We start from the raw sequence: 16,648 nt of genomic DNA on the forward strand, positions 1-16,648 counted from the left end.
TCACTGCAAAAGCTGTGAGTGTATCACTTCCATGTCCATCTACCATTTTCAGTGGGGGAGATCACCAGGAACTTACATCTCAGGGGAAAGTTGAGCTGCTCAACTCCATTCCCTCTAGATGTGTTAGTAAGAAGATTTGTTAGTTCCAAAGCAGCTCCCTGCAACCTGGTACCTTCCAAAATACTTGGGACTCCAAACTGGGGCTATAATTCCCTGCAGTCCTGACCATTGACCATGCTGGCTCGGACTGATGATAGTTTTAAATCCAGAACATCTGGTGGCAGCAAGTTGGGGAAGGCCACTCCGAACGATCACTGCAGCTTGCCCCGGTTTAACACCTTCCAGGTGTGATGGTTAATGGCCATGCTGGCTGGGGAGGAGAGCATTTCAGCGAGGCTGCATTAGCAGGTCTTGCTTGTGCCCATTGCCTGAGGGTGCTCTGGAGGCTCTTGCTGCAGTTCTTCTGCTTAAACTAAGCGAGTCTGACTTCATCTGCTTGAACTTAAAATAGACTTCATATACCACATGGATACGTGAGTGTGGGCTTTGCTACACAAGGCATTTATTGTGCACTCATCCTTCCCTACTTAGGGTTGTTGACAGGTTCTTTGTGACCCCACCTACCAGTTCTGCTGCTGGGTCAAAGCAGCATTTTCAGTGCTTTTTTTAAAACGTGGCATTTCATTCTGAAAATAAAAGAAAGTACGGTTTCCTTTTCTGCATGTGCTCTATTCCACTATGCCACAATCTCACCTAGGGCAGAGGAGGAAGAAAGAAGACACCCTTCATCTCGAGCACCAATCCCAAACCTGCATCACAACTAAAGTAGGCACAGCAGATTAACAGAAGAGTTGCAGCCTCTGTAGAAAAGCTCCACTTGAGAACAGCACAAAAGCCTCCCTGAGCTTTTCTAAAGAGAAGTTGGCCAGATGTGTGATACAAGAGTCACTTGGAAGAGCCACTGCTAAGAGGGAGAGAAAGTCAAAGATCATAAAGACAAACCCAAGATGCTAGACCAGAAATATAACTTTATTATGAATAACAGTAGCTTCTCGGCAGCAGCAGGACTCAAAACTGAGAAATAAAGGTCTCTGTTCTGCAGCAAGACAGACCAGTCCACCCACCCACACAGCAGCGGCAGCAGCGGCAGCAGCACTGAGAGCTTTTCTTTGAGGTTTCCGTGAGCGCAAGCTTCATGAGCAAACCAAAGCTGGACAGAAATGGAGGCTTTGCGTCTTTTCTCTCGGCTGGCCTCTTGCCTTTCATCCTCAACGTGAAGAATTTGAACTAGTTTCCTGATTCTTTATCCCTTTCCTCAGGGCATGGTCCTCAATGCTTCCTCAGCATGATGTTAGCTTAGGATTCCTTAGCAAGCAACATAGGAAGCTGCCAGGTGTTCCTTCACCCAAGCAAGGATCTCATGGTGGCTCTCCATAGAGGACACTTCCTTCCATCCATGCTGTGGTGCACCCCTCTCAAAAGCTTGGAGAAGGTCATTTGAAGGCCACCGGGCATGTGCTGCTACGTCACCCTAACCTATAGGAGATAAATCAGGGTGGGCAACATGCCCTCCAGATGTCATTGATCTGTTACTCCCATCAGATCTGGTCAGTATAGCCAGGGATGAAGGCTCTTAGTGGCTACAGCCTAACAAGGCTGTACAGCAACATTCCCCAACTGAGGGACAGATCGTTCGCTTCCCAAGGGCAGTGTATGTAACTGTGATGACCAGAAGAAGCCGAGAGGAAAGAGCCAGTTGCATTCCAGGGCAGCCTTCTCCAACTGATGCTCCCCAGTCATGTCAGACAACAACGCCCATCATGCCCATCATGCATGCCCATCATGCGTGCTCTGGCCTGATACACTGGAAGGTGGGGAGAACTGAGCAGTGTCAGAATCCCAGCGTGTCTGCACAGGCAGCCTTTGTACCTCAGTGGTGTTGCCAACTCCAGAGGACAAACATGGCATCTGAATGCTCACATTTGAAAGCAACCACGTGCATTGCTCTTCCTGATCATGTCTGTCCCGGAGCAAAGGGTTCATTAATTTCCTTCTCTGCAGAAATGAAAAAGGGGTGAGCAGAATGCAGCACAAGCCTTTCTTTGCTTGAGAAGTATGGAATCGATTTAGCTTCCTAAGTGAGCCCCTTCCTCTTTCTCTCCCATCCCCATCACCCTCCAAAAGCTAGAACGGTGCAAGAGAAGGGGCTGCCGCGCTCACCATTTCCTTTCTAGAAAGGCCTTGAGGCCAGCCTTTCCAACCAGTCACTCACTGGGTGTGTCGAGCCAGGACTCCCATCATCTTCGGCTAGGAATGATAGAGGCCTTGGTATGACATATCCAGAAGGTGCCAGGTGGGAAAGGCTGCTGTGGGGTTTCGCTGATCCCTAAGCAGAGCACTATCAGGAACTCTTTGTACTAGACTCTGCACAAGATGTGAATAGGCAACCAAAGTAACCCACAAGAGTACAGTAAACTCTGGGGCGTGCATCCAAGCGCAAGGCTCTGGGCATCGATCCGGTGAGGGCAAGGCACCTGCCCCACAGGAAAGCACATACCAGCATGCCCTCACCAGAGCAGAGGTCTTTGGCTGTGCTCACACTTCGAGCGCACCAGTAACTATCCTGGACCTCTAAACCATCTGAGCAGAGGTGATTAAGGGCTTTTCAACAAAAGGCATCTATCATGCTTCCGTCTTTTCCCTGCTCACAGTTGTTTATTGGTTCTTTGGGGAGAGTTGTGTGCCTCCAGCTTCGCTCCTGTAGCTAAACAGCACTTCCAGGGAGCTGTGTTTTTGTGTCTAAGAGTAGGGAAGAAGAGCATTTAATTCTAAATGTGAAAGAAAGCATTTTTCACTTGTGCATTTGTGCTAGTCTCCTTATACTACAGTGCCACCTAGAGGTTATGTAGTGGAAAAGCAGGAAAAGAAAGATCTGTGTAGTGCTTGGATTTTAATTCTGCAACAGAAGTGACATTGGGTACAGTGAGTTAACAGCCAATTAACATCCTTGTGTAGGAAAGCTCTTAGTACCTGGCACTGGCGGCACCTGCCAGTAACCATGGAAAGAGTATAAATCTCTAGGTAACACCACAGTACAAATGGTATATACTGCTTGTGTTAAACCTCATTAAGGAGTTCTGGACAGAAGTAGATCATGGAGACTTGATTTCCTCTACCTGCTTCCTACTATCATGATCAGGACCAGCAGAGTTGTCCCTGGAACAGTTCTGCCCCCTCAACTTAGTGCCATTAGGATGTTGGGACCACAACCCCCAGCATTCCTTGCCCTTGGCAATGCTGGCCGGGGATAGTAGGAGCTGAAGCTCCAAATACCAGGCTGGAGAAAACTGGCCTAGAAGGCATTAGCATTGTTGCCTGGTGTAGGGCGCCATTTTGGTTCAGGCTCTGTTGCGCTGCTTCTGTTCCCCCCACACTCACTTCACAGTATATTGCGCTGAGCTCCACAAATGAACAATTACGCAGCGAATTGCAGCCAGTGCTTATTAGTCAAGCATTTGCTTCATCCTGGAGGAATTCTTCCCAGACCGAGGGATTAGAATTGGCGAGAAGGTTGTTCCAATCAGATAGTGGAAGTTCTCTGTGACTTGCTCTGACTCAACTTATTGAAATTTTGAGAGCTCATCTTACCATCAGAATATTGCGTGGGTCGGCATGCTGAGGTTTGTACCTGTCTGAATTCACTTAGGAAACATGGTTAGAGGGATTCTTGCCATAGCAGGGAATCTAGAATGGAACCGTTCATCTCCCTGACGCTGTTGCAAAATTATTGGAACAAAACAAAAAAAGAGAAAAAGCAAAAGGAAAGTAGGGGGCTCAGAATGGTACAGTGATAAGTAGGGGGCATGAGTCATGCAGTAAATTCCACAGTGCAATTTGGCGGAAGCCTTATTTGGGGCACAAGGACTCAGCGTGTGGAGTGATTTTAATAAGGCAGCATCTCTCCCCTTTTTTGCTATTCCCCTTTGGGACTGCTCCCCCCCCCCCCCCACAGCCTTGCAAATTGAAAGGCCACATGGCAACAGCACTAAGTATGTTTACCAAGGAGTATTAACCTCTGCAGGACTTCCCTTGCATAAACATGCTTAAATTGTTCTGTGCATTTCACTAGTATTTGCAATTCCTAAAAAAATAGAAGGCATGGGAACACGTATTCTCTCCCTCTTTCTGGCTCTTTAAGTGGGACATTCTCGTGTGCAGTGTGCATATTAATTGCCATAACATGGCACTGCGTTTGCCTGGTTCATACCCCTTGGAATTAGTAGAAAAGACACTTCCACTGACTCTGGTTGAAGCTCCTAAGGCTGCAATTGTAGGCATGTTTAGGCAGAAAACACTCCTCTCATGCCCAGGATCTTGCCCTAAGCCTCCTTTCCTTTTTCAGTACAGTTAGTCATTGAAGAAGCCTCCCCCGGCCCCTCAGCACACGGGCAGCAACACAAGCCCTAAAAGAAACCACGCTGAAGTTATTGGCTCGAACGACACAGTGGCAAGTAGCCACTGGAGGAAGCCAATTTTGCAGTTGCACGAAAAGGCATCGGCAGGGTGGATGAAGGGGAGCCGGCTCCGTGTTTACGCTAGCTGATAATGTTGAGTGCGTCAATTAATGAGTGAAGCTCGTCTCGCACATTCTCCAGGGAGTGGTGGATCTTCTGCGGGTGGTCCAGGAGCTCAATGCTGTACGTGTACGGATCATACTTCACAGAAAACGGACGCTTGATATGTGATGCGTAGGCCCTGCAAGGGAGAGGAGGAGAAGCAAAGGCAGCTAGCCTAGATGGACCAGAAGGAAGGCAGAGGAAGGTGCATTGTGCCAGCCCATTTCCCCCACTCCTCTGATGTTTTGGGCCAGGGATGCGCAGAATGCAGATCTCTGGGTGGTTTGCTCCCAGCATTTCTGATCACTGGCCCTGTTGGGACAGGCTTCTGGGAGGGGAAGTCCCAAAGCCCTGCAGAACAGCTTTCTGCCCCCCCCCCCTCCATTTTAGATGGAAGCTTCCAACATCTGTGGCCATTGACCCTGCTCGCTGCTGCTGAGGAGAGCTGCATTCCAAAGCACCCCAAGGGGGGCTGCACTGGGAAAGGCTGGCATGGGCATTCCCATCCATCTTGGGATCAGACCTGTGGCTCCTCCAACACATAGTCTCCTTGCCTACGTTTTGCATTTAAAATACACATCAGTTTCAAGAAAGTTAATGTATCCTTCCCATCATTTAAAATGAAAAGGTGGGATTCTGGTTTTTTCTTCTGTAAGTTAAGTGGTGCATCTTTGAATATGAAAAAAAAAATTTTTTTACACTTCTAGTGATGGAGGAAGCTGCCTTGTACCAAGTCTGACTGGCGGCAGCTGTCCAGCCTTTCCAGTACCATTGAATCTGGGACCTTCTCCACACCAGGCTGACGCTCTGCCATTGGGCCACCAGTTCCTGAGACTTGATGGGATGACCTGGGATCTCCCTTCTGCAAGAGGAAAGCCCCTTGTTCCTGGAAGGTCCTTCTGCCCCCTTTGGGGGAAGCCCCTCCTGCCCCACAACCTCACCATGCTCAGCAGCCTTCCCTGACTCTCTGGACTGGTTCACACGATTTCCAGCATGGTGGCTTCTTAGCCATGCCATGTGGCTGCTTGGCTTAATCGCCCTTGCCAGCACAGCATACTGTGTTGCCTGAACATGGTGAAAGCGGGTCTCTTTGCCCTGGTTAACAGGCCATCCACGAGTCATGGGCTGTGTCTGGACTGTGGGTGGTTTGTTAACAATAGCAATAACCCACCTGTATTGAATTCCCACATCAAACCACAGGGATCGGAATATTCAAGGAGGCCGAAGGGGCTAGCATAGGAAATAGGAAGCAGAGGGTCTGCTTCCATCCGTGCAGCTGATGGATCCAGGCGTAGACTAGTAGCACTGACTATATCACAATTTTCCTTTATGCACATTACACTTAGAAACATCAAAACATAGCATCAGAGTGAGTCAGAAGGGGTCTCCCGGGCCATCTAGTCTGACCCCTGGGCCCAGCCAGCTCTGCTCATGACATGCCTACCATGTTCAGGTTTAGAAACTATCAACAGTTTCCCAAAATGGTATTATTCACTGACACTCAACATGGATGACATAACCATTCTATAAGGTACTGGCTTATGTCTAAGCAGAATCTTCCTAGGTTCTAGCCTACTTTTTGCAAGAAGTAGAATTACAGAACCCAGTAGCATCTGTGCTTTTGTGTGTGTGTGTGTGTGTGTGTGTGTGTGTGTGTGTGTGTGTGTAGAAGTCTGAAGTTCCCATCTATTGTCAGGAAGGAAGGACGGATGGATGGACGGACGGACGGAAGCTGCCACTACCTAGGGCTGAGCAATTACACCACAAATGCAACCTGTCTTGGCAACATAGATTTAGGAAGCAGTGCAGCAGCTGAAGTTCTAGCCTCCATTCAGCCATGACGCTCAACTGGTGACCGGGCCAGTCGCAAACTCTTCGCCTAATTGACCTCCCTGGGGTCTGGGAAGAGTAGAATGGAGAGGAGGAGGATCAGGTTCATTACTTAGGTTTGCTTAAAGGAAAAGATAGAATGTCCATGTGAACGAATAAGTGAATAAATAAATAATAAAGAAACGACAATGCTAATTAAAAGGAGGGAAGTGAGGGCTAGAAAGAGAAAAGTGGGCAGTTGCTGTCTGTCATACGCAGCACAGAGTGTAGAAAGCAAAGAGGCTGAGTTAGGTTGGGAAAGTGACCTGGAAGCCAAAGTCTCCCTATTATATTATGTGCAAACATACCAAACCAGACCTTTGGTCCATCTAGCTCAGTGATGTTAACTCTGGCAGGCAGCAGCAGCTCCCCAGGGTTTCAGGCAGGATCTGCAGCCCTACCTGCAGATGTCTGCGATCAAGCCCGGGATCTGCAATGCATGCAAATGAGTTTTGACCTCTATTCCTCCAGCCTCAGCTTCCACGGTGCACTGGCTTTTCTGATAGGCACTTGAGCAGGTGGAAGGGATTTCTCCTACCTCCCTTAAATAAAAACCAATTCCAGATGATGAAATGACAATCCTGACAACCCATGAAACACAGATTGTGATTAGCAAAATCTGTACATCCTTAAGCATGACCACGGAGGGTACCTGCTCATAGAAGGATGTGCTAGCCCATGAAAGCTCCTGTGGCAACAGAAGCAGCCATCTACCGCCTCATTGCTTATGTTATAGCCCCCTCTAGTGGCAAGTTTAATAACATTCGGCTGCAATGCATATGCAAAGGGAAATGGCCATCGTTCCTTTCCTGGCCTTTGTTCCGTCAAGGCCTTTACTTGTAGTTCTTATTGGCACCCGTATTTAGCAGACTTTTGGGTGAGAAGGGACACATTGTGAGGGGTATCCTCACCTTCTGGGATCCTGCTACAAGTGAGAAATAAGGTGGTGAGCGGATTCAAGGGGTGTGCTATACCTTACATGCAAGCAACATGAAGCCAGTTTGCCCCATTTGTGATAAGAAAAAGATTCTGCAAATAATGAAATCTGTCTCCTCCCAACTCCAATAAAGGAAAAATAGGAATATATGCAATATTGGCTTTCTTATCAAATCTAAACTTATTTCACTGCTTAGCAACATAGAATGCATAATTTATAAACAGTGTAATCCTATATATTTCTACTCAAATATAAGTCCCATTGAGTTCAGTGAGGCTTTCCCCCAGGAAACTGGGTGCAGGTTTGTTGCTTTACTTAACATATAACATTGTACTACTTGACATACTTATGATGCTTAGGGCCCAAGCCAGTGGGAATGTCTATAAGCCTCCAAATTTGCCTTTCCACTCCTCCCACTCGCCAAGTCAACTAGATGGCTAAAAGTGGCTGTTTAGCTGCAGTGCTTCAGGAGGGAAGAAAAGGACATGAGGTATCCTGGCAGCCCCAGTCTCCTCCCCGCACCCACCCCCCTCTTTTCCCCTTCTCCGAGGTTTCTTTTATGATGCTGAAGAATCATAGAATAGCAGAGTTGGAAGGGGCCATGAAGGCCATGGGGTCCAACCCCCTGCTGTTGCAGGACACCAGCTTACACCATCCCACTCAGATGGCCATCCAGTCAGTTTTGGAATGACTCTAGTGTGGGAGAGCCCACCACTTCTCTAGGCAGCTGGTTCCACTGCCTCGTTGCTCTGACAGTGAGGAAGCTTTTCCTGATGTCCAGCCTGAATCTGGGTTGTTGCAACTTGAATGGATTATTGCATGTCCCGCACTCTGGCATCAGCAAGAAGGGATCGTAACCTTCCTCTTTGTGACAGCCCTTGAGGTATTCATGCTCTACTCCAGGCTGAACATACTCTCTTACCTGAGCTTAGCTTTGGCATCGCTGAAGCTCTCCGATACAAAATAGACTGGTTGGTAGGTCTGATCTTGATAGGGTTGCACAGCGGTAGAATCAGGGTCAAAATCCCGTAGTTCTGGTTCGTCTGACAAAGAATGCTGAATGAAGAGTAGAGGAAAGCCAAAACGTTTTGCAGGAAAATCCTGAACATGACCACCCTGGATTAGTCCATGGGACAAGCTAAGTGAAGTGCTGACAAACCAGTCAAGTCAAAGTTATTTCTTCTCTAATTTTTCCAGAGTAAAGTTCTTTCTATCCCATTTCCACATCAGCTTGCAAAAACTATTTATATTTTATATCTGCATGAAAATGTGTATGGATTTTTGTGCCCATTTCTCAAAGCGTACTGATGCATGTTTGCATGCGCTTTTCCAATTGTACATATTTTTGCAGTTGGTGATTTTCTGCTAAGAAGAGGAATTCTTGTATGCACTTCTGTGTATACAAGAATGCACTTCTGTGTATGCAAGATACAAAATCTTGTGTGCATTTTTCTGTTTCAAATCAGTGAACTTTGGAAGATGGAATCAGCAAACTTTCCAGTGATGGAAACGTATGAATATGGATGCTTAGCTGCATTTGGGGGCTTGGTTTGTGTAAACTGGGAAAGTGGGGATTCATGCATGTACTGGGAAAGCAGGCACACTCATTAATCCAGTTTGGAGAAGAGTTGGGTGGAATGCATCAGGACTTACTATCAGCTCCCCATAGGAGGAGAGCAGACCAGCTCCATAGGCTTTGATCATTCCATTCTGCTTGCAGAGCCCAAACTCCACAGTGAACCAATAAAGCTGCAAGAAAAAGGAGATTCCAAAGGAATTCAGATACTCATTATGCTGAAGACTTCATTAACTCAACCCACACACCTCCGAGATGAGGGTTCCACCTGCTAATTTTTGCACTGAGGATGGCAGCTTTCCTGCTGAACTGCAGAATCTGCTTTAAAAATATAGCCTGCCCTTCAGAGTCATCAGGAAATGCGAATTACCTTATTTTAGGGGGTTTTCTAATTCATTTCAGAGGGGTTCCCCCCTTTCTTTGCACTCTAGCTTTGACATATTTGAACACTAGATCTTATTGCCTCATTTTCTGCTAGTGTTCAGATCTTCTGGGACGTCCCAACTCTTATCTGCCAGCTCTTTGTCATCTATATTATTTATTTATTTATTTATAAAATTTGTATGCCGTCCATTACTTCCATCTCTGGATGGCTTACAACATGAATTGGAATAAAATAAACTAACTATTCCATGCTAGCTGAAAATCCAATAAAATACAAACAATAAAATCCAATTAATACACATTAAAATATTGATCGAATAAAAAGGTCTTGACCTGGCACCGAAAAACATAATGACGGCGCCAGATGGACCTCTCTAGGGACCTCTCTGTGTAGCAGAGAGCACTGTGCCTTTATTATAGAGATCCCCCAGGGAGGGTCTGGGGGAAGGCAGAAAGGAGGAACTTAAACAAAAGCTGTGCTGAATTAAACCAGTGCCCATCATGTCCAACATGCTGTTCATGCTTTGTCAACCAGTTGCCTGTGGAAAGTCCACAGGAAGGGCACAACTGCTCAGCTACTGGCGTACCTCCAGCTGAGAAGGATGCTGGAGGTAGTCCGTAGCCACGGAGCCTAGAAGCCATTGATAGCCTGCTCTGCCATGAATTTGCCCAACTCCTTTTTAAGGACATCCAATTTGTGACCATCACTGCATCTTGGGAGGGTCGCTTTGAAAGCAAACATCTGAGCAATGATGCAGAGCGACGGGAAGTGTGGCACTGCAAGGTGAAGGCAGAGAAGGGGAAGGAGATCTTAATGGGAGGCCCCTTGGGAAGTGCTGGAGGATGGAGCATTCGAAGCTCAAACTCCTCCTGATGTTGGTTCCACAGCCGCTCAGCAAATGTTAGCTTCTTATTTACTCTTGTGAAAATGTGTACTAGCCCAAGCTGGATCCAGCGAGGAGGATTTAATATCCTCCCACCATTTTCTTTCAAAATTTGCACACAGACAAAACAGAAAGCAGGCTTTAAAAAAATGTCTTTAGAACTCTTTTTTAAAGTCTGAAAAAGAAATGGCATCAAGCTATTTTAAGCCTTTTGGGCTAAAAAGCATCAACCTTGTCCAGATTCCCCAGCAGGTGAAGTTTTTGGTGACCACCAGGCATCTTTCTCATTCCCCCAGCACAGAAAAAAAATCAGTTGGGAACAAGACTGGTGTATCTAGAGGTTGATCTAATGGAAACAAAGGCTATTTTTAATTTTTAATTCCACAATTAAAGCCTTACTGTTGCAAGTTTTTCAATCTCTTCATCAGTTGCTCCCAAAGATGCAAGTCCAATATCCTAGGAGGAAAAGGAAGAATACTTACTCACAGTTGATCATATGTGAGAGGGCATGCTGAGGACGGAGAAACTGGTGATCATTGTAGCTACAACATGAGCAAAATCCATTGAGAATAGCTAGCTAAATCTACTATCCAACTTCTGTGCCTCCCCTGGCCTGCTGGCTTCATCCTGTCTTACCACATCCTTCTCATTTGCAGTCCTGCAATACACTCCAACCGGGAAAAGTCAGGACTCATGTGTTCTCTATACCAGGGAGGGATAGAAGGCCAGTCTCTGGATGGTTTGGCTTCTGCCCGCATGACCAATATTCAGGAATACTGGGAACAGAAGTCCAGAACATCTATGTTCTGCCCATCCCCACTCCATGCCAGCTTTTCCCAACCAGATGTCCTCCTCATGTGTTTGACTACAACTCACATCATCCCCAGGCCACATGTTCTGCAAGGCTACTCTGCACACACATCCATAGCTCCTCATCGCAGCTCTTCCCTGGAGGATGCGAGGTCTCGGCAGAAATGCACTAGAAAAATTCCCATCAAGCATAGACTGAACTTGCTGCACATGGTGATTCACACCTTGCTCACCTGGGAAAATTGTGCAAAGGTCTTGTCTGCTAACATCGGTACATGTCCCAGAAGTTCATGGCAACAGTCGCTTTGCAGTGAGAAGAAACAGAACGAATCAGCTGTGGAGTCTGACAAGCAAGCCAGATACGAACAGTTTCTTGTTCAATGAAATGAAAGAAGTCAGGCAAATAGTGCTTACGGCTCTGGGGAATGCATGGGAGAGGAGGCATGGCGGATGTACTGTGTACACTGAAACACCCGAAAGGCCAAGCTGCTTAGGAAGTCGCGAGCAGATAGAAGACCAGCTACAGGTCGGAGCTGGAACCCAGTTCTCTCTGAAACCAAAAAACAAACACAGAACAGAACACCCTTTGGCACTGGCTGCATTTCAGCACTATTTCTTAGAATTGCACAGTCGGTCCCAACTCAAGAAATTATTTTCTGTTCCTAAACATGAGAGCGGGAGTGGGCAGGCTTAGAGTTAAGAAGAAAAGTAACTTTTCCAATCTATCAATTCCCACAGAAAAGAGTATTTTAAAAAGTTTGCAAACAGAAATGCCTTCCAAGCTGCTTTGGAACACCAAGCAGGTAAAGATTAGCTCGTTTGCAAGCTAATACTGTCCCTTTTATCTCCCATAAAGCAAGTGTTGACTCCTTGGGGACTCCATAGCAACTCTGAGTGCGGCCTTGCCTCACCTTGCCTCATCACACCTTGCTTCTCCCCACTCATTTTCTGCACCCCCATGTGGTGGGGGCAAAGATGGCTTCCCACCCCCCCACCGCTGTAGCTGGAATTTTCCACCCATAGCCATTTTCCTTCCAGACTGAGATATGCACCAGATTTCAATTTGTAGCAGACCAGGTGATAGCATCCTCAGCGCGACTTCCAGATTTTGGGGGCTTCCCTAGGCAGGATTCCTCCAATGCCTTCAGTGGCCCTTTCTGCCGGTGGGTCTCCCTTCTCACCGCCGTGGTCCCAGTTGCTGCCGCTCATCCTCACCCACATCATTGCTCCGGCTTTCTTGCCCGACCAGCAGGGAGCCAGGAGGAAGGAGCATCTGCTGCTCCTCCGTCTCATCACTACGTTTGCCTGCGCTGGAGCGAGAGGCTGCTGAGCAGGCCGGTAGCGCTGGGGAAGCGGAGGGGCGAGTCCGGCGGCGCTTCCCTGCTGGAGCATCACCCCCCACCCAGTGCTCAGCCTTGCCCACCCTTGACACTTCTCCCAAACTTGTTGTTCGGGGTCGCTATTTGCTTTGCTGTTGAACAAGCATATACTCCTAAGGGCATTCTCACAAGTCAGATATGACATTATGATGGAGCTTTTCTTTTTAAATGATTTGCCCATATCAAGTGCCAAAGAATCTACTTTTTATTTCTTTCTATTCAGTGGTCTGAATATACCATTTGGCAATGCAAGCTAACCTTGCCATTGCAATTGTTCCTGATTCTGTTGTAATATTACTGTTGTTATTAATTATATTTATATACCTCTTTTTTCTTTTAACCATCTCAAAGCAGCTTACCTCATTCTCCTCCTCCTGCTCTCAGTCTTATTCCCACAACGACAACCCTGTGTGGTAGGCTGGACTAAGAACCTTGACTGGTCCAAAGTCACCCAACTGGATCCATGACCAAGCAGGGACAGGAACCCAGATTGCCCAAGTCCCAGTCTCCCACACTTTAACCACTATACAACACTGCCTCACACTGATAACATTTTTAAAGTATATGTTATACTTTGCAATATTTATTTATTTATTTGGATGTTGATGTACCACCCCATTTCCATAGGCTCAGGATGGTTTACAAGAGATTAAAAACAGTTGATTTTTAAACAGTTAAAATTTAGACTAAAAGGAAGCCTATGAAATAAAAATAATCTGGGAACTAATCTAGAAAGACCTGCCGGAGGAGGTACATTTGTAACTTCTTCTCAAAGGTAGCAATCTGGGATACCAGTTGCCTTTCTCCCAGCAGGCCATTCCATAGTTAGGAATATTTTGAAGGATATCACTAGTTCGATATACAAACGATAAGATTTGGGGTGGGGGGTTCATGTAACTTCCTACAGGAATTTCCCAAGGAGAATCCACTTGGACAGGTCTCTGACCTACTGGGAGCTCAGCTGCAGGGTCCACTCGGCTGTAAAAGGCCTTTTGTTTAAAAGAAATACTTCTGGTTGCTGCTCAGGTGGTTTCTTGATTAGGGATGGGTAACTCAGTCCTTCTGCATTCATTAGAAAGTCAGTTCCATCCCATTATTTTGCATTTTTTTAAAAACTGAACAAAATGTATGTTAAAACACATACTTTAATGTGCTTTATTATAAAAGATGCATTCCATCCACAATTGATTTGTATATGCATTGTATAGCTTATTATTATTACTGTTATTGAAATCTGTATTGCAAGTTTCAGGGAAATGTGAAATCTGCATTCAGCATAGTTGCATTCTGATTCAAACCCTGGTCCAGATCAGCCTCACTCATGTTAGAGTTCTCAGACGAAGAGTTCCTGAAGCATTTCTGTTCCTGATAGCAATTTGGACATGTTCTCACATTGAGGACCCCTCTAGGGAGCCCCGCAGAGGCTTTCCACCAGCCTCATGGCAATGTTTGCAGCAACTATAATGGCTTCTTGAAGTTTGTATAAAGAGTGAAGGTGGCATGCTTGTTGGTCCATCCGTAGTGCTGTCTTCTTTAGCTCTTCTATGGGAGGACCTTTTAAAACCTCTTACAACCTCTGACCAAATTCCGTTTCAGAAGACTTATGGGTGGGCGGGACGAAGGGAATGGGGAGGAATCCAAAGCCCAGGGGGCAATGCCCAAAGAACCACAAAAAGCAGCAGATGTTGACATAAGACTTTCCCTGCTGGTGACTTGGGAGAGGTCTTTAGGACTGCACAAAAGCCAGAGCAGCCACCAAACGATTGTCATTGGGGGAACGAGGTGGAAAGTTGGGGAGCGGGCAGGCTATCGAGGGGGTCATGGAGGGGCAGCTTCTCAATCCTGGTTGGCCAGGGTGGTCCTGGGTTTGAAGTCCAGCACCAGTGCTATCCTAAATCCAGGTGCCCAGCGAGGGGGCGGGGGGGGGGCTTTCTGAGGCCTGCAAAAGATGTACTCAGCTCCTGAGTTCTAGCTCCTCTTTTGTACAAATTACTATATCACAGTGATTTAAACGGCAATCTATAATGATCCCATTTTATAAACATAGCCCTTGATCAAGAGCTGTGCTCCAAATGCAAAGCTTGCAGATTTGATCCTGGGTGTTATAATTCTCGGAGATGCGGAGAATGGGGAAGGCCCCTCTCTCCAGGGCCTGGAAGTGCCAGAGTTCTCACCCTTCAGGAAGCGGGAAACGTCCTCCAGCTGAGGAATGCTGTTTTCACTGTAACCGCTGTACCTCTCCAGCAGATGGAAGGCATCCAGGTGTTCCTTGCAGGCATGGGTGGGATAGAGACTCTTCAGGGTGCTGTAAACCTCCTTCCTTCAGAACGACAGAGGACAGTCACATCTCTCCAAGACATTTGCCCCTGGCATTCCCACACCCTCAGCTCTTTCCCAGTTTTCTCCTACAGTTAGGCTGGCCTTCACAATAAGGGTGTGTTTTAATGAGGAGAAGGATGATAAATTAATGGATATGATTAATGTGGAATAGTATTAATTAACAGAAAAGTAGAACACATTGATAAATCATGCAGTAATGCATAAATAATGAAAAACTGATTGTCTCAATCATGAAAATAGTGCAAAAGATTGGTGGGGGGGAGAGATTCCCCTTTTGAGCTCCACAGCCAATGGTCTACAAATGAATGTGAGATGAGATGCAGGAGAACTTATGGGGTACAGGTACACGTAACAGCCCACTAGAACATCTGGTTCGTTCTTTACCTGGAAGTGACTAGGAAGGGAACATGCATGCTTACCAGGTGGTGATCTCTTCTGCAGTATATTCCACTCGAGGAATTGGGTCGCCACTATTAGAGGAATACAGGGTTAGTCGAACCAAGAGGAAGGAATACACTATAATAACATATGCAGTTTTTTGATGGGGGGCTATAATGCATTGTATAACTAAGTCCTGTCTTTGTCCAGTCATCCCTGAGAGACATGGACACAGAGATTATCATATTCTAAGGGACAGAACAAGGTTTAAACAGATAGAATATGTGGAATTTGGAATCACAAAACTAATTGGCTAGCTAGACACAAGAAGATGGCACAATTTCACACTGTAGACCAAGCCCTGCCTTTTGGAACAATGTAAAACCCATAAGGCATATTTATGTGGGCTAAAGGCTAGTTCTGAAAGCTGGTTCTAAAAGCAAGATTCTAGCCATCATGGTTGCAGAGGTAAACTGAGACAAATAATTGTGGCCCTAAGTATTGAATAGTGAAGGATAATAGGAATGGGAAGAAAAGCCTTACTAACTTCAACATTATACCCTTTATCAGTGAGATTACACAGGGCACTTAAGGGAACATATGCCCTTCAGTTACCCCATAGCCCAATATCTGTCTCAAACTGGGCTTTTCGGGAATAGCAGCAATAGCTCTGGCATCCACAGCACACTGCAAACACAGTGCAAGAGAAAAAGCAAAGCGAAAGGGTAAAGGGTGGAGAGCAGAGAGGCCAGTAAGGACAGGCGTCCGCAAGAAATGCCACACAGTCCAGCAAATCTTACTGCTTGTAATGGAAAGCAATTTCTGCTATCATTTTCCTCCGTTGCCGATACGCTTGGTCTGAGAATCCCTTGGAGGAAAGAACAGAGTGAGAATATGACCACACAGTTTGCACTGAACAGTTTCAATCATGGCAGTAGGCAAGCCTTGGGGTTGGTTGCTCAAGGTGAAGATGCAGCGCTATATTCAGGGAGAGAGGTGAGCTGCCTCTTTGCCAGATGTGCTTGTACCCAGAATGAGCATGCCTTTGAAGCTGGCACTATATGCCTGCTTTCTTCCTCTTGAGAAAAGCCATAGTGATGGCATTTAACTCCAGTTAAGTTAAATCAAATTGATGACAAATATTCTAATATATGTTGGAGATGTGGTAAAGAGATCGGAACTTATAAACAAATGTGGTGGGATTGTAAAAATACACAAAAGATTTGGATTATGGTATTTAAGGAAATTGGAGAAATTTTAGATATACTTAGAAATGTCACCAAGAATGGTGTTATTAATGTTGATAGAAAGACAAGATATAAATGAAGCTAAGAAAGAATTGATTGTAAGTATGATAATGGCAGTTAGGCTAGTGATAGTTCAATAATGGAAACAGAATTGGGTTTTGCAAAGGCATGAATGGTATAATGAAATATGGAACATGGTAATTAACGATAAACTGGCAACAGAAATAA

The 16,648-nt window shown here is 46.0% G+C and overlaps 1 protein-coding gene across 1 annotated transcript in view; it reads right to left on the reverse strand.

Moving 5' to 3' along the window:
- Positions 1 to 4,595: 4,595 nt before the first annotated feature.
- TH (tyrosine hydroxylase) overlaps positions 4,596 to 16,648 on the reverse strand; it is a 28,672-nt gene continuing 16,619 nt past the window's right edge. The window contains exons 5-13 of the mRNA XM_044425847.1: positions 15,974 to 16,041; positions 15,215 to 15,265; positions 14,630 to 14,775; positions 11,491 to 11,626; positions 11,310 to 11,379; positions 10,666 to 10,722; positions 9,076 to 9,171; positions 8,345 to 8,478; positions 4,596 to 4,755 (exon numbers count right to left, since the gene is read on the reverse strand). Coding sequence (XP_044281782.1) covers positions 4,596 to 4,755; positions 8,345 to 8,478; positions 9,076 to 9,171; positions 10,666 to 10,722; positions 11,310 to 11,379; positions 11,491 to 11,626; positions 14,630 to 14,775; positions 15,215 to 15,265; positions 15,974 to 16,041 — 918 coding nt within the window. The remainder of the gene's footprint in view (positions 4,756 to 8,344; positions 8,479 to 9,075; positions 9,172 to 10,665; positions 10,723 to 11,309; positions 11,380 to 11,490; positions 11,627 to 14,629; positions 14,776 to 15,214; positions 15,266 to 15,973; positions 16,042 to 16,648) is intronic.

This window comes from Varanus komodoensis, unplaced genomic scaffold (assembly GCF_004798865.1).
Source record: "Varanus komodoensis strain SLA01 unplaced genomic scaffold, ASM479886v1 scaffold16, whole genome shotgun sequence".
Taxonomy (NCBI): domain Eukaryota; kingdom Metazoa; phylum Chordata; class Lepidosauria; order Squamata; family Varanidae; genus Varanus; species Varanus komodoensis.